This window comes from Periplaneta americana, chromosome 9, assembly GCF_040183065.1.
Source record: "Periplaneta americana isolate PAMFEO1 chromosome 9, P.americana_PAMFEO1_priV1, whole genome shotgun sequence".
Lineage (NCBI taxonomy): Eukaryota > Metazoa > Arthropoda > Insecta > Blattodea > Blattidae > Periplaneta > Periplaneta americana.
The window spans coordinates 159,282,000-159,304,135 of NC_091125.1; the positions used below are offsets into that span (position 1 = coordinate 159,282,000).

Below are 22,136 nucleotides of genomic sequence, written 5' to 3' on the forward strand. Positions count from 1 at the left end.
CGATTGAGAAGCTTTTATCATCCTGTCTGCTGTCGAAATATCTGAAAGTTAGAATTTATAAAACAGTTATACTACCTGTTGTTCTGTATGGTTGTGAAACTTGGACTCTCACTTTGAGAGAGGAACATAGGTTAAGAGTGTTTGAGAATAAGGTGCTTAGAAAAATATTTGGGGCTAAGAGGGATGAAGTTACAGGAGAATGGAGAAAGTTACACAACACAGAACTGCACGCATTGTATTCTTCACCTGACATAATTAGGAACATTAAATCCAGACGTTTGAGATGGGCAGGGCATGTAGCACGTATGGGCGAATCCAGAAATGCATATAGAGTGTTAGTTGGGAGGCCGGAGGGAAAAAGACTTTAGGGAGGCCGAGACGTAGATGGGAAGATAATATTAAAATGGATTTGAGGGAGGTGGGATATGATGATAGAGAATGGATTAATTTTGCTCACGATAGGGACCAATGGCGGGCTTGTGTGAGGGCGGCAATGAACCTTCGGGTTCCTTAAAAGCCAGTAAGTAAGAAAGCCTCAATAATAGTTAGGGTTTACTGCTGATTCTATAAGTAAAAATGCAATTTGAATACCAACTCATAATCTTAATTTAAAAATGGTCTTGTGTTACCTAATAATCCTAATAGTAGATGTCCGGCAATTGAGGTCGAATCTAGTCGCTAAAGCAAAGTACCATTTTAAGTCCATAAGGTAATACCAGCGTATAGGTAATTAAGTATGAACACTTCGCGTCGGTACCTTTGATGTAGCCGGACTGATTTCAATGACCTTCAAGCCAGCTAGATCGTGTGATTCTGCTTTCTCCCTAGAGTTGGCGCTGACATCACACCAGCTAGCAGTCGACACAGCGGAAATATAACACGTATAATTAATACATCTAGGTACATTATGTACTCAAATAAAATAAATTGGATCCATAAAATAACAAATCCGTCATTAACTGTAATGTCTAGACTCTAGAGTTCCTTCATAATGAGAGTTGAGACGTTGACCCCAACAACAATTAAAATATGTAATGATTTGATAGCGCTGAAAATGGAAAAACAAAAGTCTTATGAGAAGTAAAACCATATACTTATATTATATTATATACAAATATTAAACGAATTCGATACTTAATTTTATAATGTATTATATTATTTTATGATATAATTTATTGTATCTGAAATATAAAAAAAAAAATATTACAACTAGTTTGCCACTGAGAAATAAGGAAAAGCTGTTAACTTGAATTTATTTGAAGCAAAGCGTTACTGGATTATGCAATAAGGTAGGCGATGTTTGGATCCTGTGTCTCAACTCTATACTCAATTATTATCTTAACATACAGGATGCTCTAAAATTCCCCTTACAAACTTCTAGGACTTGTTAAGGGGACTGAGTAGATAATGTTTTGAATTGGAACCCATGTCCGGAAACGTACCGTTTCCATGCTACAGCCGTTTGAAAACATGTTCTTAACGCGATAACTTTTACAAGTAATTTATTTTATTATGAGGCGTGACCCAGTACATCACTTGTTTTACAATTCAGCTCATTAATAACCAAAGAAACAAAATGGAAACAATCATTTGTCACAAACACTTTTGTTTACAGTTCAACAAACTGTTTTTGTCCTTTTCAAATTATGGTTAACATTCAAATCCACTACAAATGCGGTTCGATGTGGCGACCACCAACTTCGTTGCACGCATTGTACCTACGATTATTATTATTATTTTTTTTTGTAAACGCGCTCTATCACATCTGGTGTATCTGCAATCTCTCCTGCAGCGACCACAACTCGTGCCACCAGATCTTCTGCTGTCTCTACAGGAGTCTCATAAACCAAACTCTTCGTACGACCCCAGAGGAAAAAGTCCAATGGAGTCAAATCCGGTGATCGTGGAGGCCATGGAGGATCTGACGTAAGCACCCCTCATCATGTAACGCTGCAGGCGGACGAATCGCGAAGATATTACTTGTTGAGACACGTGACGTACGTTCAGGCAGTGCTTGCTTTCAAACGGCTCTAGCACGGAAACGATACGTTTTCGAACATGGGTTCCAATTCAAAACATTATCTACTCAGTCCCCTTAACAAGTCCTAGAAGTTTGTAAGGGGAATTTTAGAGAACTCTGTATGCTCGATTACACTAACCTCTAGCGCTTGAAAGTGGAACTAAACGCCGGCTCACAGAGAAACAAAACACAGGAAAATTCTCTCAGTGTCCATTCTTTATAATCCCTATTCGCTGGTAATACAGTGAAATATAAAAATTGTCATTTTAACAAGTTTAATTATAAAATGTGTTTAATTAAAAGAGGTTATTAATTTAGTGATTATTTTCGCTCTAAAAACCGCAGTTACACATTTTTTCCCCCCTTTTCTTATCCGGAATTGTAATCAGCATAGCTGAAACGGACACATCTCCAGTTACGAAATCAACAGGTACTACAAAAGCATTAAGAGCGTTTTAAAATCGTTCCACATGCAGGATAGGAACTTCTCTCTAGAAGTAGATTTTATTCCACAACGCGCACATGTGTTTCAGAGCCGCAAAAAAGCCGGTTCCGAATTTCCATAGCCCCTCCGCTCGACGAGGCGCCTGTGGGACTCTCTCTGTTCGGTCCAGCGTTTCATTACACCGTCCATATATCTCAAAACTGCGCACTTGTATCTGCATATGCAAAGGGAGAGGGCGGGAGTGGAGAACAAAAGAATTTCACAAGAGAATCCCATCATGTAGAAGAGGGGAGGGAGAGAGAGAGAGAAAAAACGAGATGATAGAAAAACAAATAAACACAATTCGTTTGTAGTCTCGTGATGCTGAGGAATGTAAATATAATCATCACCTCTTGTTTCATTAAAGACCATTTCACATGCATTTATTCAGCGTTTTCTGAACCGAACATAGAATAGACACCCAAAACCTACATCGCGCATTGAAAAAACAGACTAAACAACGTGCGCGATTTTTAATGCTTTACTTTGAAGGCATAGAACAGGAACTATAGGCGAATATCTACGAATCAAATGTTATTTTTCCCTACTGCGTCCCTGATGGACTTTTGAAATCCATTAACAGCCAATGATATATTTCGCCTTTGAAAAAACATGAAATACGAGTTTCATGCGGAGTTTTGACAGACAACATATCTATATGCACAGGACGAGAGCTACAAAGGGGCGCAGTGCGATGGGCTGTTCATTTTTATGGATGGTTTAGAAGCAAGTTTCACAGCTTCCTATTCCTCTGTGTAACTTACCTTCGTTTAAAAGAGAATAATCGCAGCGTCTCCTAGCAACTAGTACGTTTCGCGTTGCAATTGTTTCAGTACGCACGTTCTCATATTTCGACACAAAGCTACAGAAAGCTTCCTTGTTTTTAGTAGGCCTGTTGTTCATTTACTCAAGGTTTTGCGCTTTAGAGTGGGTTTCTTTTTAACTGTGTGGATTATTCATTTTAATTACTTACGTAATGAACACAAAGTGAAGTCAGTTAGGCCTGTCCTTATTACAGACCATTGAAGCCACAAGGTAGGAGAAGGGTAACCATAGGCGGAGTTATGGGGGTCAAGGGGGCCACTGCCCCCCAAACTTGTCTGAACTTTTTTTTTCTATTAACGTTACAAAATATTGAATTCAAAAAAATTTTTTTTTGCTTTTCTTTATGATTAAGATTTTGTTCTCAAATTGATGAATTAATGTCTTTAGATCATGTGTCTGGATTATAATATTTATTTTAAATTTCTGAATGCATAAGAATTCCTATACCTCATTTGAGGAATGGAAGCACTATAATGTTTCTTTTGTAACAACCTGTACTCATGTATTAGGAGTCTGCAGGTGTTCAGGCCGCCACTTGGAGAAATATGAATAACATACTGCACAACACTGCAGAAAAAAGAAAAATGATTCCGGTATAATGTGTAAATTTAAAGACGAGATTAAATAAAATAATTAAAGTTTACATTTCATATGATATCTTCAGGAAGGTAAACTTCATACAAAGAAGTTCCTGTTAGCACTGTTACGTAGTTTTATTTATGTATTTCTGTAAGAGAGAGAAAAAGAAGGAGATTGTTTTAAGTTATGCCCTATTATAATTCGTAGTAGACCTACAGTTCAAGCCCTATACAACTCGGTCCGAAACATCGCGGATATGGATGTAAAACTGTAAGAAACATGCTCTCGAAAATACCTTTATTAAATAATATTCCAATATACTGCACCACAGTCAAGCTGTAACGGGGGGAGGAGATAAATGATGTCCCCCATAACCCCTTTATATGGGGATTCTATGGCTTTGCTTTGCCCCCTCAAGGAAACGGTTCTCTCTCCGCCTATCAGGCTAAGGTTCCCACCTTTGCAGACAATCGGTGTTAGTAATAGTAAGGGTGACAATCCTACATGCTTCCACCCTTACCTCCAAAGAAAAACCTCTGGTACTAATTTCTGTTAGAGGCAGAGTCAACAGCAGATTCATTTACTGTAGTACGACAACAAGGATTTGCTCAATTGGAAAAATCCATATCCCATCGGAAATCATATCCCAGACTTTCGGTTTCAAACAAAATATATTCCGAAATTATAGAATACAAATATAATATAGGCTGATTAATTCATACACATAGGCTATAAATTTATTTAATCAAATTGAAGACATTAACACGTTTCTAATTTTCTTGTTATATGTTAGTGGGTTACATGTTAGAAGTTCTGGGTGTAATTCAGCTAAAGAATAATACAACCGTGGGCCAAAATTAATGCTATGCTTTAGACCAGCAGATGTGAAACATTTAGCTTCTAATAATGTTGAATTATGTTGTGAATCATAAGTCAAAACAATGTTTTTGCCGTACGCGTACAGCAAAGAAGAACTTTCTAACCAATAATGTGCTGTGAAAAACAGCAGTGTCCATGTATCGTGTGCCAAAAAAAAATAGTTTGAGACTGTAAATTCTTTCAGACCTGGATTTAAGATGGATCAACATGTTAAGATCGTTAATTGAGTTATTTCTGCGAAGTATTTCTGTTATTGATTGTGCTATTTAGAGTTTATTGCAATTTTAAAAATGGAGGTGGTACTTTTTGGCGTAAAAGTGATGGATATTGGAGTAAAGCAATTTATAATATGAATTATAATGTAGACAAACACTATTAAATTATATTTAGGGCCTAAAATATTCCCCAAATTAATTTATATATCTGTTGTAACATCTTCAACAACTACTATTTCATTATCACTTACATCATTGTTCCTTTCAAGTGATCTTTCTTTTACAACTTCATTATTCTCCCAAGGAAGTTACATAGTAGCGTTTTTCGTATTTCTTTCGATCAACCGAAAAGTCCCATCTGCGAACATGTATGAGCGCTCCTTCACCGGGAAGAACCATTTCACTATTAAAGCAAAGTGTTGCCGTCAACCAGGTTGCAACGAGACAGAAACTCTTGGCCACGTGTTGGCTTTTGTCGGAAAGGAGAGTTATTGCGTAACAACAGGCATTATAGAGTCCGTGGAGCTATCGCCTGTCTTCTTCGGAACAAGGGCTGGGAAGTTCATGAAGAGGTCCACTGCATTTCTGAAGACGAGCGGATATAATAGCAATAAACAGGCAACAACAAAAGGCTATTATCATAGACCCAACTATACGCATGGAGAGAGATCTAAACCAAGCTCATCAAGTTGATCAGGAAAAGAGGGCCATTTATGAACCTTGTATTCCCTACCTCAGTGCCAAGTATAACATCCCTCTCTTCAATTGGTCAGTGACAGGTTTATTTTTTGGTGCTCGGAGTTCTTTACCAAAATTTACATATAATTTTTTAAAACAATTATCAATATCATCTTTTGAAATTCAAAAAATCATCTCGCAAATTCTCAAAGATTCCCTGCAGATTATACAATTTCATTTATACCACTCAGAAGGCCTTAATTAAGGATATGATAATTTTACATAAAATCTTTTATTTATCAGTATAATTTTATAGTCATCTTCTAAGATTTTATTTTATAATTGATAATCAATGGTGCTTAATTATTACATTTTATTTTTATAACAATATTCATATTTAATTGGTTATATTTGTTTGCTATTAATTTCCGGACCCTCGTGGTCATCCTTAATTAAGGCCGGACGAGTTTTTCTCTCTCTCTCTCTCACGGGATATAAAAAAATTACAGTAGCCTACTTATTTTGTGATGTATAACTATTATATCTTGCTTACTATCCCTGTAGGGTATAATATAATTTTACAACTTTACAGAAAAGAAGTGAATTGTAGAAATAGGGCATAGCATACATATTTATTAAAGATCTCGAGCTCTCATATTTGTTAAATACATACTGGGGAAGCGATTCGTTATCGATTCACAGCAAGTTTGACACTGGACGAAGTGCTGACAATAGGAAATGCTTCAGTGAGCGACATGACCGAGCATCTATAAATAAAGATTAAAAAAAACTACCGGCGTTGGGATTTCCAAACGTAACCGTCACGGACTACTGGCTCTCGGGACAGTGAGCGAGAGGAAGCAATCTTTATTCACACCTCCAACAAATCAAACTCATATTTTATTATGCCGCAAAGCATTTCCTTTTCCAAATTCGTAAACTTTGAATCCTACACGAAAACATGGCTATTTGAAGTTACAATGTTACTTTCTTACATGCGGGAGAGAGTCACTTTGTTCAAGTCGAGTTATATATCACTGCAAGCAAGAGAATTTACTTCTCAGTTCTGTTTAAGTGAACTCGATATAAATAAGTTATAATGTTATTTGTTTCTAATTATTATTCAATCAAATGGCATCGCGTTGAAGTAACACATTCCTTCATTATGTAAAAAAAGAACGTTTTCACATCTGTGGCATCACCAAGTTTCATACACTTTTAGCAACACCTAATTTATAAGTTGATTGTATTCATTAATTTTTGTTCCTAATTATTCAATCAAATGACTTATCGTAGTGAAGTAAAAACTGATTACTTTTGTTTGTAATCATTAAATCAAATAAATGACTTATCGTGTTAAAGTAAAAACTGCTCAAGTTACTTTTGTTTTTAATCATTGAATCAAATGACATCGTGTTAAAGTAAAAACTGATTACTTTTGTTTCTAATCATTGAATCAAATGACCTATTGTGTTAAAGTAAAACCTGATTACTTTTGTTTCTAATTGTTGAATGAAATAAATGACTTATCGTGTTAAAGTAAAAACTGATTACTTTTGTTTCTAATTGTTGAATGAAATAAATGACTTATCGTGTTAAAGTAAAAACTGATTACTTTTGTTTCTAATTGTTGAATCAAATTACTTATCGTGTTAAAGTAAAAACTGATTACTTTTGTTTCTAATTATTGAATCAAATGACTTATCGTGTTAAAGTAAATACTGATTACTTTTGTTTCTAATTATTGAATCAAATTACTTATCGTGTTAAAGTAAATACTGATTACTTTTGTTTCTAATTATTGAATCAAATTACTTATCGTGTTAAAGTAAAAACTGATTACTTTTGTTTGTAATCATTGAATCAAATGACTTATCGTGTTAAAGTAAAAACTGATTACTTTTGTTTCTAATTATTGAATCAAATGACTTATCGTGTTAAAGTAAATACTGATTACTTTTGTTTCTAATTATTGAATCAAATTACTTATCGTGTTAAAGTAAAACCTGATTACTTTTGTTTCTAATTGTTGAATGAAATAAATGACTTATCGTGTTAAAGTAAAAACTGATTACTTTTGTTTCTAATTGTTGAGTCAAATGACTTATCGTGTTAAAGTAGAAACTGATTACTTTTGTTTCTAAGTATTGAATCAAATGACTTATCGTGTTAAAGTAAAAACTGATTACTTTTGTTTCTAATCATTGAATCAAATTACTTATCGTGTTGAAGTAAAAACTGATTACTTTTGTTTCTAATCATTGAATCAAATTACTTATCGTGTTAAAGTAAAAACTGATTACTTTTGTTTCTAATTGTTGAATCAAATGACTTATCGTGTTAAAGTAAAAACTGATTACTTTTGTTTCTAATTGTTGAATGAAATGACTTGTGTTGTAGTAAAAATCTTATTATTTTTGTTTCTAATTATTCAATCAAATTACTTATCGTGTTAAAGTAAAAACTGATTACTTTTGTTTCTAATCATTGAATCAAATTACTTATCGTGTTGAAGTAAAAACTGATTACTTTTGTTTCTAATCATTGAATCAAATGACTTATCGTGTTAAAGTAAAAACTGATTACTTTTGTTTCTAATCATTGAATCAAATTACTTATCGTGTTAAAGTAAAAACTGATTGCTTTTGTTTCTAATCATTGAATCAAATGACTTATCGTGTTAAAGTAAAACCTGATTACTTTTGTTTGTAATTGTTGAATGAACTGACTTGTGTTGTAGTAAAAATCTTATTATTTTTGTTTCTAATTATTCAATCAAACGACATCGTGTTGAAGTAAAAACTTATTACTTTTGTTTCTAATTATTCCATCAAACAACATCATCTTGAAGTAAAAACTTCAAATAACATCGTGTTGAAGTAAAAGCTATTACTTTTATTTCTAATTATACCATCATATGACTTATCGTGTTGAAGTAAAAGCTTAATTATTCAATCAAATGACATCCTGCTAAAGTGAAGACTTATTACTTTTGTTTCTAATAAAATTATTGAATCAAACGATTTGTCGTGTTGAAGTAAAAACATATTACTTTTGTTTCTAATTGTGTTGAAGTAAAAACTTGTTAATTGTGTTTCTAAATGTTGGATCAAATGACTTATCGTGTTGAAGTAAAAACTTATTACTTTTGTTTCTAATTATTAAATCAAATAACTAATCTTGATGAAGTAAAAACTTATTACTTTTGTTTCTAATTATTCACTCAAATGATGTATCGTGTTGAAGTAAAACTTATCACTTTTGTGTCTAAAATACCTACCACAATGTCATATCCAAGAAATATCTCAATATTTCAAACGATTTACTACAATACTTTCTTTCGACTAAAGTAAATTCTAATTCACTTGAATAACTTATTATTCTCTATCATGAAAAAGCTCAAGACCAAGGTAAAATTTCAGTACTATATCTGAAAAGACATTAGACTATATTCACGCAAAGCAATTTCCCAATTATGTCTAAATATACATACCGCACCACAATACTATATAGAACACAGCTAAATATTCCAGAAATGTAATTCAATACTTCCTTCATATTAATGTAGTGTTGGTTCTTTACCTTCCAAAGCACATTTGATTCTTGATCGACTTTCGTGAAGTTCTCGACGTACAGTACTGGGGCACCACGAACCACACATCTTCCTGAAAATAATAAAAACATTTTTAAGACTTCTCAGCAATATTAATGACTGATTTGTGTCTGCTTGCAGGAGAGAGTTCCGGCTCGGGTTCAGAAGACGAGGGCGGGGGCAGTGGAGGCGGGGACAGTGAGTCAGCCCGGAGACAGTCCCGGGACGAGCATGTGTGCGGCAACTGCCAGGCCGAGTTCATAGACTTATCCGAGTTCATAGAGCACAAGAAGGACTGTGACCGCAAGACACTAGTGCTGGGGCTGGCGGAAGAGCCCCCGTCGTCGGATCCCGAGGACATGATGGCCACGGGCGACGAGGAGGACGAGGACGGCGCGAGCGGCGAGGGGGGCAAGCGCCTCGAGGAGGAGCGACGCCAGCGTCAAGACGCCGAGAACAACAACAGCGGCGAGGGCGGCGAGACGGAGGGCGAGGCCGACATGCAGGAGGGCGACATTCCGCTGGGCTTCCCCTTCCCGCTGCCCCCCGTGCCCGCCGCGGCCGGCCACGTCACGCTGGAAGCGCTGCAGAACACCAAGGTGGCGGTGGCGCAGTTCGCGGCGACCACCATGGCCAACAACGCCAACAACGCGGCGGCGCTGCAGGAGCTGGCGGTGCTGCAGTCCACGCTCTTCACGCTGCAGCACCAGCAGGTCATGCAGATGTCGCTCATCCAGCAGCTGCAGCACCAGCTGCAGATCACGCGCTCCAAGGAGGGCAGCCCCGTGTCGCCGCCTCCGCCGCCCACGCCCGTGCAGCCGCCGCCTCCCAAGCCCTCGCGGCCGCCCACGCCGGCGAAGCAGCAGGAGGTGACGCCGCCCCCGCCGCCAACCACGCAGTCCATCCCAGCGACGCACCCGCAACCGCCGCCCCCGCCGCAACAGCCGCAGCCGGCCTCCACGCCGCAGCAGCCGCCGCCCCAGCAGACGCCGCCGTCGTCATCGTCGTCGCATCTCGGGTCCGAGACGCCCAAGCCCCTGGGCGCGCCCAAGCCGCCCACGTCGTCCCCCCCGGCGCATCCGCCGCAGCTGTCGCTGTGCTCCATCTCGTCGTCGCTGGCGGCGTCCATCATCACAAACCCCGACCCGCCGCCGCTGAACGAGCCCAACACGCTGGAGATGCTGCAGCGGCGCGCGCAGGAGGTGCTGGACAACGCGAGCCAGGGCCTGCTGGCCAACAACCTGGCGGACGAGCTCGCCTTCCGCAAGAGCGGCGGCAAGTCCAACTCGCTGTCACCCTACGATTCCAAGTCGGGCGGGCGCAACGAGCCCTTCTTCAAGCACCGCTGCCGCTACTGCGGCAAGGTGTTCGGCAGCGACTCGGCGCTGCAGATACATATCAGGTCGCACACAGGTGAGCGTCCCTTTAAGTGCAATGTGTGTGGCAGTCGCTTCACCACCAAGGGCAACCTCAAGGTACACTTCCAGAGGCACACGGCCAAGTTCCCGCACATTAAGATGAACCCCAACCCCGTGCCGGAGCACCTGGACAAGTACCACCCGCCCCTGCTGGCCCAGATGGGCTCCCACCAGAGCATGTCCCCGGGGATGCCGCCCCACCCCCACCATCCGCACCACCCGCCGCCGCCCCACCAGTCCCACAACCCGTTCCACGCCGGCACGGGCTTCCCGCCGACCGCACTGCCCATGTACCGCCCCCCGCCGCCTCACGACCTCATGCCGCACCACCTGCACCAGCCGCCGCACCCGCCCCCGCACCGACAACCACACGAGCCGGCGCCGGCGCCGCCGCCTCCCAAGCCCCTCTTGCCACACCCCGCCGCGCTATTCGGGCAACGCATGGAGCAAGACGTGCCGGAGAACCTGAGCAAGCCCCCCAGTCAGCCGTCGCCGCCCCCGCGGGAGGAATACAAGAAAGAGCCTCTAGACGAGGAGCCGCAAGAGGGGCCGGAGCGTCGCGACGCCGAGGAAGTGGCCGCCGCGGAAAGGCTGACGCCGAAGCAGGAGGAGCCGGAGGTGGAGGGCGAGGCGGACATGGAGCAGGAGCACGAGATGGAACACTACCCCTCGCCCCCGCCCTACGACGACTGCAGCCTGGACAGCAAGTACAGCAACGAGGACATGCTGATGGGTGAGCCGGACAGCCCGCAGAACGAGGACAGCCTGCAGGAGCAGCCCGAGAACCTGTCCAGCAAGAGCGCGGGGTCGGGGTCGGGCGTAGGCATGGGCATGGGCATGGGTATGGGTTTGGGTTTGGGCGTCGGCCAGCTGGGGGCGGCGGTGGGACAGCGCCTGCCGCCCTCCATCCCCTTCCCGCACACCGTGTCGCCGCCCAGCAGCACGTCCTCGGGCAGCATCACCACGCTGCACACCTCCGTGGGGCCCATCTCCCTACCCAACGACGTGGACCCCGCCAAGGACCCCGCCATCTACACCAACCTGCTGCCGCGCCCCGGCAGCAACGACAACTCGTGGGAGAGCCTCATAGAGGTGACCAAGACCTCGGAGACGTCCAAGCTGCAGCAGCTGGTGGACAACATCGAGCACAAGCTGACGGACCCCAACCAGTGCGTCATCTGCCACCGCGTGCTGTCGTGCAAGAGCGCGCTGCAGATGCACTACCGCACGCACACGGGCGAGCGGCCCTTCAAGTGCAAGATCTGCGGGCGCGCCTTCACCACCAAGGGCAACCTCAAGACGCACATGGGCGTGCACCGCGCCAAGCCGCCCATGCGGGTGCTGCACCAGTGCCCCGTGTGCCACAAGAAGTTCACCAACGCGCTGGTGCTGCAGCAGCACATCCGCCTGCACACGGGCGAGCCCACCGACCTCACGCCCGAGCAGATCCAGGCGGCCGAGATCAAGGAGTACCCGCCGCCCGGCGCCGCCTCCTTCCCGCTGCCCAACTCCGTCAGTCCCTTCCTCGCGCAGGGCTTCCCCCTGCCGGGGATGTCCCCGCTGCCTCCCCCCGGCCTCCACCTGGGCCTCAAGCCCGACTTCGAAGAGAAGCGGGACAGGGACCGCGACAAGGAGCCCAAGGACGACAAGCACGACTTCCTGGAGGACGACAACACCAACAGCAGCGGCCCGCAGCAGCTGCCGTCCTTCTCCACGTCCCTGGCGGCCCTGGAGAACCAGGTGCGCACCATCACCACCATGGCGTCGCAGCTGTCGGCGTCGGGGCTGTCGCGGTCCGCGGAGGAGCTCAACAAGACGTCGTCCACCCCCACGCCCATGAACGGGGACAAGTCGCCCGCGCCCGGCGGCAGCCCCGCCGAGTCGGAGGTCCGCGCGTCGCCGTCGCCGCCGCCGCAGCCTCCGACCCCGCTCCAGGTCCCGCGCCCCCCGTCGTCGCAGCAGCCCGGGAGCCCCGCGCCCTCCGAGTCGAACTCGCTAGGGGCGCTCGACCTGACGCCCCGGGCAGCAGGACCCGCCCCCGGACCCGCACCTCCGTCGGCGTCGGCCGGCATCGGCCCCGGCGTGTTCTCGGGATTCGGCCTCCTGCCCCCCGGCTCCATTACCACGGGGTCCTCGCCGCTCATGACTTCGGCCCTCTCGTCGCTCACGTCGTCGGTCCTAACGTCGACGGCCTTCAGCCCCATCGGACTGGCGGTCGGACCCGCAGGTAGGCAGGCATCCCGTCTATCCCTCCCGCCCCCGCCCCACACGTACACTGCATCACAGTATTGTTTTTTGCACGATCGTGTTTACCAGCTGTTGTTGTTAGGCCTTGGAAGTTATAAACTTGTTGCCAGGGTAACCTTCTTCATAACATAAAACTATATTAATTACCATTACAGTGCAGTTTTGCGAAGGCTTTGGAATAATATTGCTCTAAATTTTCAATGTAAAATATATTGTTTTTGCAATTTAGAAATATGATCGTGCAAAAAATATTGTACAATACACGTTTGTGAAGTGCATTACAAAATCTCGGAAATTGAAAAACTCGCTCTGCTCATTTTCCAAACATTGCCTCGATTTTGTAAAACGCACTTCTCAATCTTGTATCGTAATATACTATTACACTTTTTTCGAAGCGAACATGAAATACAGCATATTACCAATCATAATAACAGAAATACTTAAATTAAATTTTTCTTATAAAATATTACGACATTAACTACTTGAGCAAAATCAAAAGTAAGCTACGTGTTCACCATTTCTTGATATTTTATAAAATTAATTAATTGTTGTGGACTGTCCCCTTTGCTCTTTATGGGGTTAGGTACAGCTTACGAAAGTAAAATTTTTGGAAATATTCAACATTTTTTCTCTCCATTACTGTATGAAATAATGAACAATAATGAAAATTGGTAGGTGTAAAATACTGACCTTCTGCTACAGGAAAAAATTATTTTTACGATTTAAAAAAATTATTTATATTTATATATATATATTTTTTTTTTTCAAAATTCACTGTGCAGTGATGAAGCGTTTCCCTCATAGCTCATAAACTTGTTAACTTTTTCATGTTCTCTCTCTTTTATTTTATTGCTGAAACTCATGTTTACAATTCCATGCTCTTTCAATTACATTCCTTAATAAACAGTATTTTTTTTATTTTGTGTTAGAAGAAGATACTGAAATTTTACCATTTTTAAAATGAATTTATTTTTTATCAAACAATCTATCAAAGGTAGAGAAGTGATCTTGCATCGTATTGTATATATGACATACATAAATACACACAAAAAATTTCATCACAGAATGTTGGATAGTTTTTGAGTTATGTGGGAAACGCTTCATCATTGCACAGTGAATTTTGAATTTTGAAAAAAAAAATGTAGCTTTTTTTAACTGTAAAAATATTTTTTTCATATAGCAGAAGGACAGTGTTTTACACATACTAATTTTCATTATTGCACAAGATACAGTAATGGAGAAAAAAAAATGCTGAATATTTCCAAAATTTTACTGCTGTAAGTTGTAGTACCTAACTCCTTAATGTATATCTGGATCAGATTGTCAAATTATGGAAATCCACTAGTCCAAAAGGGATATTCATTCATTTAGTGTTCTGCCCAAGGGCAGATCTTTCGCTGCAAATACCCACTTTCTCCAATCTTTTCTATTTTCTTTCTTCAATGGATATTAATAGCCCCTATAAAACAACTTTGTACAATTTTATATGCAGAAGATCAGATTTTAATTTCAGACCTACAAAGATCCTCCTAACATTTTAATTGACTTAGGTGAATTGTATAATATGAAAGTATCAACAATCAAGACTAAATCCATGACGTTTCAAGGCAAGCAGATCAGAAGAGTAAAGATTGTTATAAGTTACAAAATCATAGAACAAGACAGAAGTTTTAAATATTTGGGGAATATATAACAGATTTTAAAAATGATAAAAATCCAAGAATCACTAGCCAAATATAATAAGATAAATGGAATCTTAAGAGAAAAACTTAGCAGTTTTTGGAGTCTTTTTGTATCTTCTATTCCCCAAAAGGAAATGAATTTCACCTTTTAAAACAAATATTTCAGCACTAGGGAGGATTGGAGATCTGTCAATTGAAGTTCAGCTCGAGGAGTTATGGTATTCTCTTGAATAATCTTGATTTTTCTGATTGAGTCCACATTGAATTGAAAAAGGGTTCTACACTATGATATACGAGATGGCCTGTCAGGTTCCTAATATATTATAATGGACGGATAGGAACACTATTTATTCCGGACCATACAACGAAATTTGAATTTAAAAAAGCATATCCGGAACGTTCATGCTCGCGAGCACTTCTTTACTCGCATGACAAGAGCACCAAATACCGCGAGCACCAGGTTGAGAACGCCTGACATAAATTGCAGAAGTCTCTCTTCATAACCCAAAAATGTGAGGTATCTATTCACTTTTATGAATTAGGCCTATATGGCTGAAGTGGATGTTAACTATTTTTACACAAATCCATACCAAAAGCTATTCGTAGGCTACATCGTAATCTTTTATAATATGCGAAGGGAATCCCAGAAGTGATGCACATTGCGCATGCGCTCCCATATCCATGGAAAACCAAATTATAGTTTATTTAACGACGTTCGCAACTGCCGAGGTTACATCAGCGTCGCCGTGTTCCGGAATTTTGTCTCGCAGGAGTTTTTTTATATGCTAGTAAATCTGCAGACATGAGCCTGTCACATCTAAGCACACTTAAATGTCACCGACCTGAGCCGGGTTCGAACCCGCAAGCTCGAGCACAGAAGGCCAGCGCTATACCGACTACGGTATCCAGGCCGAATATTCATGGACATGCGAGGTTGTTATTTATTGAGTTAATAGTGAGAGTTATTCTGAACGATTCTATGTAAGTTCAATTAAATTGCTTAGAAACTTTTCTGTGTATAAGCGATTGAAATAGACGACGAAAATCATTGGGTCACGTCAGTGTCTGAGATCAAAGATCATTCATTGAAATAGAAACTTTACGTGGGAGTACGGGCGACGGAAACTAATGAATTTGCATTTATAACAGTTAAAATAGACAGACATAAAAAGGCAACAAACACGTAAAAAAGGCACAATAATCTTTGAAAAAGGTATAATATATTTTAGAAATACATTTAAATTATATCAACATAACTCACATATTATTTATTTCGTCATATAATTGAATCAGGAATTTGCAAAAGGGGCCAAGTCTATATTTTTTCCAAATTGAGTTTATACCCATTTCTGGCTCTCCATACACTCTTCTTGGATTTCAGCATTAAAAGGAACCAAGTTCTATAGAATGTACACATTTAAATTGTGTATCAACATGTTTGGACTGTTTTACATCCAGAACCATACAATAGTAATATACGTTACAAGAGCGGTATGTTGACGTTTTCATGGTCGAGGAAAAGATTGAAAAAGCGAAACGTAGTTGAGCTTTTTTAATTTCCGAGAACATGAAAACAAACATACCGCTTGTGTATCGTACATTATTTTGTGCGAAGACCGTTTATTACATACCTGAAAGACGAATTTCTAATTAGTTGCAATGAAATCTCCATATTGGTTTCTGTTTAATGACGGCAACTTCGGAAAACCAAAATATCTTTCTTCAACATTGTTGCTATAAAATGTTTTCTGTGTTTACTATACTCCAGCAGGCCGTGATATACGTCTGTCTTTTTTTCCCCCTCAGTCTATAAATGCGAACTTAAAACAAACGGTAAGTTTATGTAATGATTTATTTTTCATTTTAATATTTTAACAATATTATTTATATAACATATTGCAGTAATAACGTCCGCATCTGGAATCTTGTTGATTTTTTCACGGCTTCCTTAATGTTACTTGTATCAGGAATGCAGTAAGTTTCGTGGAGTAGTAGACTTAATTTTTGCAAATATTTAAAAACAACAATTAACATTGCAATTTAGGTAAGTTTCCAATTTATAATTATTACTATGTTAAACGTCTCTAAAAATAATATGTTAAAAGCCTAAAGCAGTAAAATGAATGTCGCGCTTAAGCGGTAAGAAGAGGGAAATTGTTATGTGTGTTACGTTGGGAATACTGAATGTGGTATTTCACGCTTACCGCGTATTGGCTCTGTGCGGAAAACAAGCAAATACGCACGATCTCGCACAAAAAGGTTTTGTGTTGTTTTCTTAAAATTTACTTTTTCGGACTTGGTCCCTTTTGCAAATTCCTGATTCAATTCTACAACAGACGACTACTTACAAATTACAGCCCACGAACTAAATAAAATTCAACATGAAAATTTCGAAAACTAAAAGCAGGGGCGTCATTTCTGTTTTTGCTTCGTGGCGGGGGAGGAAAGCAAGATTTCTTAGGGAAGATCTCATAGGCTATATCAAGCGGCGTATTCTCTCCCTATTTCCTCTGAAATTAACTATTTTCCGTACTGAAAACTGAATAAACTTGACTGCGGAGGTAAACTTGACCATGAAACAACAACAAAAAGTTTAAATCATAATAACAGATGCAACGAACATATTTTTAAAGATAATTATTTTTCTCAATTTATTAAGTATTTCTGATTATTTTACTAATTTTATTGACAAAGAAATTTTAATTTTAATTAACTAAAAAAATTGACATATTTTCAACAGGTAACAACCACTAATGTAGCAAAGGATAACGTATTGGTTTCATTTGAGCAAAGCCATTAACTGGCCCGTCTTTTATTTCTTAAGCGTGAAATATTTCAATATTAAGAGTATAGTTCTCAATTATCCTTATTTGTGGGGGCAATTGCCCTACACAGGTCTCTCTAAATGAGGCTTCTAAGACGGAAATAATGACTTTTAAATGTAATTTAATATTAATAATAATAATAATAATAATAATAATAATAATAATAATAATAACAATAATAATACGAGAGTCATTTCATAAATAATGCACAGGTTGGTAGAACTGAGAAATGGATGACGCTACACCAATGAAAATTACGTCAGTTGCAGTTGAAGAATTGAGGAAGAAGCACGTGTGTTCATTTCGTCCATAGCATACTCTGTGTTTAGGTAACGAGAGCTAGAAATGGAGTCTACACGTATCTCCGGGAATTTTATTTGAAGCAAGTATAGAAATAGGTTTGGAAGTAAATTCCGAAAATACAAAGTATATGATCATGTCTCGTGACCAGAATATTGTACAAAATGGAAATTTAAAAATTAGAGATTTATCCTTTGAAAAGGTGGAAAGGTTCAAGTATCTTGGAGCAACAGTAACGAATATAAATGACACTCGGGAAATGCCTATTATTATTCGGTTGAGAAGCTTTTGTCATCCAGTCTGCTCTCAAAAAATCTGAAAGTTAGAATTTATAAAACAGTTATATTACCGGTTGTTCTGTATAGTTGTGAAACTTGGACTCTCACTTTGAGAGAGGAACAGAGGTTAAGTGTGTTTGAGAATAAGGTGCTTAGGAAAATATTTGGGACTTAGAGGGATGAAGATACAGGAGAATGGAGGAAGTTACACAACGCAGAACTGCACGCATTGTATTCTTCACCTGACATAATTAGGAACATTAAATCCAGACGTTTGAGATGGGCAGGGCATGTAGCACGTATGGGCAAATCCAGAAATGCATAATAGAGTGTTGGTTGGGAGGCAGGAGGGAAAAAGATCTTTGGGGAGCTGAGACATAGATGGGGGAAAAATATTAAAATGGATTTGAGGGAGGTGAGGTATGATGGTGGAGGCTGGATTAATCTTGCTCAAGATAGGGACCGATGGTGGGCTTATGTAAGGGCGGCAATGAAACTCCGGGTTCCTTAAAAGCCATTTGTAAGTATGTATAAACATCACTTAATTCACCCAGCGAACTGACTGTAATACATACGTGTTATACCTGGTGATGATAAGGAATGCTAATAGCTCTGTAAAACTGTCACGCACCATTCAAGAATTCGAAGCCAAATTAGCATTTCGTACGGTAACACATTTCGTATGCGGTGGCGCATAATCGGGTGTTAAAATCTATCTGATATTAGCTTGCCCTTAATGTCATGCCCACTCCAAAGTCCCCGCTCTGCATATAAACAGAATGATCTCCTGTTTTAAACAATTGCATAACCGAGTTGTCATACGTTGGTATAACACCCAACAAATATGCATGGGTCGTTCGTCAGCGAGGTGTCATGAATTACAAACCGTGTGTAAAGATGATCAATGCCAGAGACAAAGGCCGCGTATTTAAATACATTTCTACGCACTCCCTTTCTACCTGGCGCGTCATCAAATACAGTGTGTTCGAAAACCGCTGGCACTGTAGGCCTATTTGTAAGCAGAAGCAAGGACGTAGTTGGGGCTTTTCTCAAGATTCTCTCGTTTCTCAAATAAAGGCATTGACGTCAATCCGTCAACTTGTCTCTATTCCATTATCATTATTCATCACTAGAGCCCGGATGTTTGGCAAAATGCCTTTTCTACTGGGTGGAAGTAAGTCATTATTTGCATACATAAAAATGTGATTTGGAGTGAATCAAATTGATAGGGCCAATTTTTATTTTGCCTATTTTGCCTTTTTAAGGTGTTTCTTACTAATATATGCCTTTTTCTGTCATTTTAAAGCAATATTTCTTGTTTATTTGCGATTTCCTAATTAATTGTAATATAATGTGTACTTACTTACTTACTGGCTTTTAAGGAACCCGGAGGTTCATTGCCGCCCTCACATAAGCCCGCCATTGGTCCCTATCCTGAGCAAGATTAATCCAGTCCCTACCATCATATCCCACCTCCCTCAAATCAATTTTAATATTATCTTCCCATCTACGTCTCGGCCTCCCAAAAGGTCTTTTCCCCTCTGGCCTCCCAACTAACACACTACATGCATTTCTGGATTCGACCATACGTGCTACATGCCCTGCCCATCTCAAACGTCTGGATTTAATGTTCCTAATTATGTCAGGTGAAGGATACAATGCGTGCAGCTCTGCGTTGTGTAACTTTCTCCATTCTCCTGTAACTTCATCCCTCTTAGCCCCAAATAATATAATGTGTATGAAATTTAAATATTTGAAACAATGACCAACTTTACTAACAATAGTAAATAAAAGTATTTTATTTCGGTGCTTAATCTGCTAATAATCGTGCTTTAATACTATTGGTGTAATATGAATAATGATCGACAATCCACAGTTATTATTGCCTGTATTAATGCCTGTTATTATTCGGTTGAGAAGCTCTTATCATCCAGTCTGCTGTCAAAAAATCTGAAAGTTAAAATTTATAAAACAGTTATATTACCGGTTGTTCTTAATGGTTGTGAAACTTGGACTCTCACTTTGAGAGAGGAACATAGGTTAAGGGTGTTTGAGAATAAGGTGCTTAGGAAAATATTTGGGACTAAAAGGGATGAAGTTACAGGAGAATGGAGAAAGTTACACAACGCAGGACTTCACGCATTGTATTCTTCACCTGACATAATTAGGAACATTAAATCCAGACGTTTGAGATGGGGAGGGCATGTAGCACGTATGGGCGAATCCAGAAATGCATATAGAGTATTAGTTGGGAGGCCGGAGGGAAAAAGACCTTTAGGGAGGCCGAGACGTAGATGGGAAGATAATATTAAAATGGATTTGAGGGAGGTGGGATATGATGATAGAGAATGGATTAATCTTGCTCAGGATAGGGACCAGTGGCGGGCTTATGTGAGGGCGGCAATGAACCTCCGGGTTCCTTAAAAGCCAGTAAGTAAGTAATCCATAGTTACAAATATAATATTGTCATATCTTCACGGTACCAACAATCAGTTTTATAATTTTAAATATTAAGCTCGTTCTCATAGAAGTTGTACGTAGCATTTCCAACTGTTTCCTTTCATATTTTCAAATCTTACTGTTACAATTTTGTGCTACACGTGTTTATTATTGTAGGAGAAAGAAATTTGAGTGAGAAAGTCAGTTATTGTCGGGTGACAGAAAGCATAAGATTGGTCAGCTAGAATGCCTAAATTCAGTAAACCATTGAAAAGTAAACTTTATGCTTACGTTAGTGAATTTGGTGCCCATGTGTTTTCAACCGATGGAACAGTTTTGTTGTGTCAGGATTGTGAATAGACAGTTAATCACGAAAAAAAGTTTAATTTAATTTAATTTAATTAATTTATTTAATACTTTACACTTGAGCTACATTAGGCATTGCAGCCCGAAAGAGCAGAAGCTCGTGCTCGGGCGCAGTTCAGATCAGTTATACAAAATATATCACAAAATTAAGAGAGTTCATTGAGCACAATCACATTAATAAATGGTAAAATACATACAGCATGTAATAACAGGGTCTATATACAAATAGAAAATACGAAAGTACATAAATATTAGAGTAGCAATTTTTAACTCAATTAGCTTAAACAATTAAATAATTAATCTGATTTGTTTCTTAAATCTATGTGTGTTAAGTGTACTTAGCTCAGGGTAAACTCTAATTAATGCATTATATATTTTGGGTCCAAAATTTCTGCTGTGTTTTAATCCAGCAGTTGTGTGGCATTTGGGAGTATTTAGTAAGAAACTGTAGTTTTGTCTCGTATGATATTCGTGAGGATCAAATTTAAATTTATTGCGGTTTTTATGGAAGTAAATCAGCAATGTTTGTTTATAAATTTGTTCTAGATTTGATACACCAAATTCCTGAAAAAATAATTTTGTTGGGTAATCAAAAGGTTTATATAGACAAATTTTGATAATTATTTTTTGGAGCAATTTAAAGGATGGAGAGTCGATTTTGCCATTCCTCCCCAACCTAATGTACCATACTGAATTATTGATTGAAACATAGCAAACATAAACAGGTAAATAAGAGCGTAGAATGGAAAATTTGTGGATTGTTTTACGCAATCTTTTACACAGGAAGGAGATATGCTTGTCCCATTTTAAAGATATTTTATAAGTCAACACAATATCACTTACGAAGTAAATATGTGAGTTATGTTGAAATAATTTAAATTTATTGCTAAAATATATTATGCCTTTTTAAAATTTGTAATGCCTTTTTCAAAGATTATTGTGCCCTTTTTACGTCTTTATTGCCTTTTTTTCCTGCTTATTTTAACTTCTATAAATGCCTAAACATTCAGGTTCTATTCATCACCAGCAATTCTCTGATCACCGGACAATGACGTGGAATGGATTGGAATAAACTGATGGGGATTCTACAGAAAATTGGCGTGGATTGGAAACAGAGGAGACTCTTCAGTAACCTCTATATGAAACAACGAATCAAAGTTAGGATAGGAGAAGAAATATATGGAGGAAGTGAAATAGGAAGAGGAGTACGACAAGGATGCCCTATGTCACATATCCTGTTCAACATCTACGTGGAGGATTTAGTGAAGAATTGTTTTCAGAATATGGGAGGAGTGATAGTAAGAGGAAG

At 39.7% G+C, this 22,136-nt stretch overlaps 1 protein-coding gene across 7 annotated transcripts in view; it reads left to right on the plus strand.

The window, feature by feature from the left end:
- The window catches only part of LOC138706662 (homeotic protein spalt-major-like), a 769,782-nt gene that overhangs the window by 685,769 nt on the left and 61,877 nt on the right, over positions 1–22,136 (plus strand). For all 7 annotated transcript variants that reach the window (XM_069836208.1, XM_069836210.1, XM_069836211.1 and 4 more), the window contains exon 3: positions 9,414–12,917. In XM_069836208.1, coding sequence (XP_069692309.1) covers positions 9,632–12,917 — 3,286 coding nt within the window. In that variant the 5' untranslated portion in view covers positions 9,414–9,631. The remainder of the gene's footprint in view (positions 1–9,413; positions 12,918–22,136) is intronic.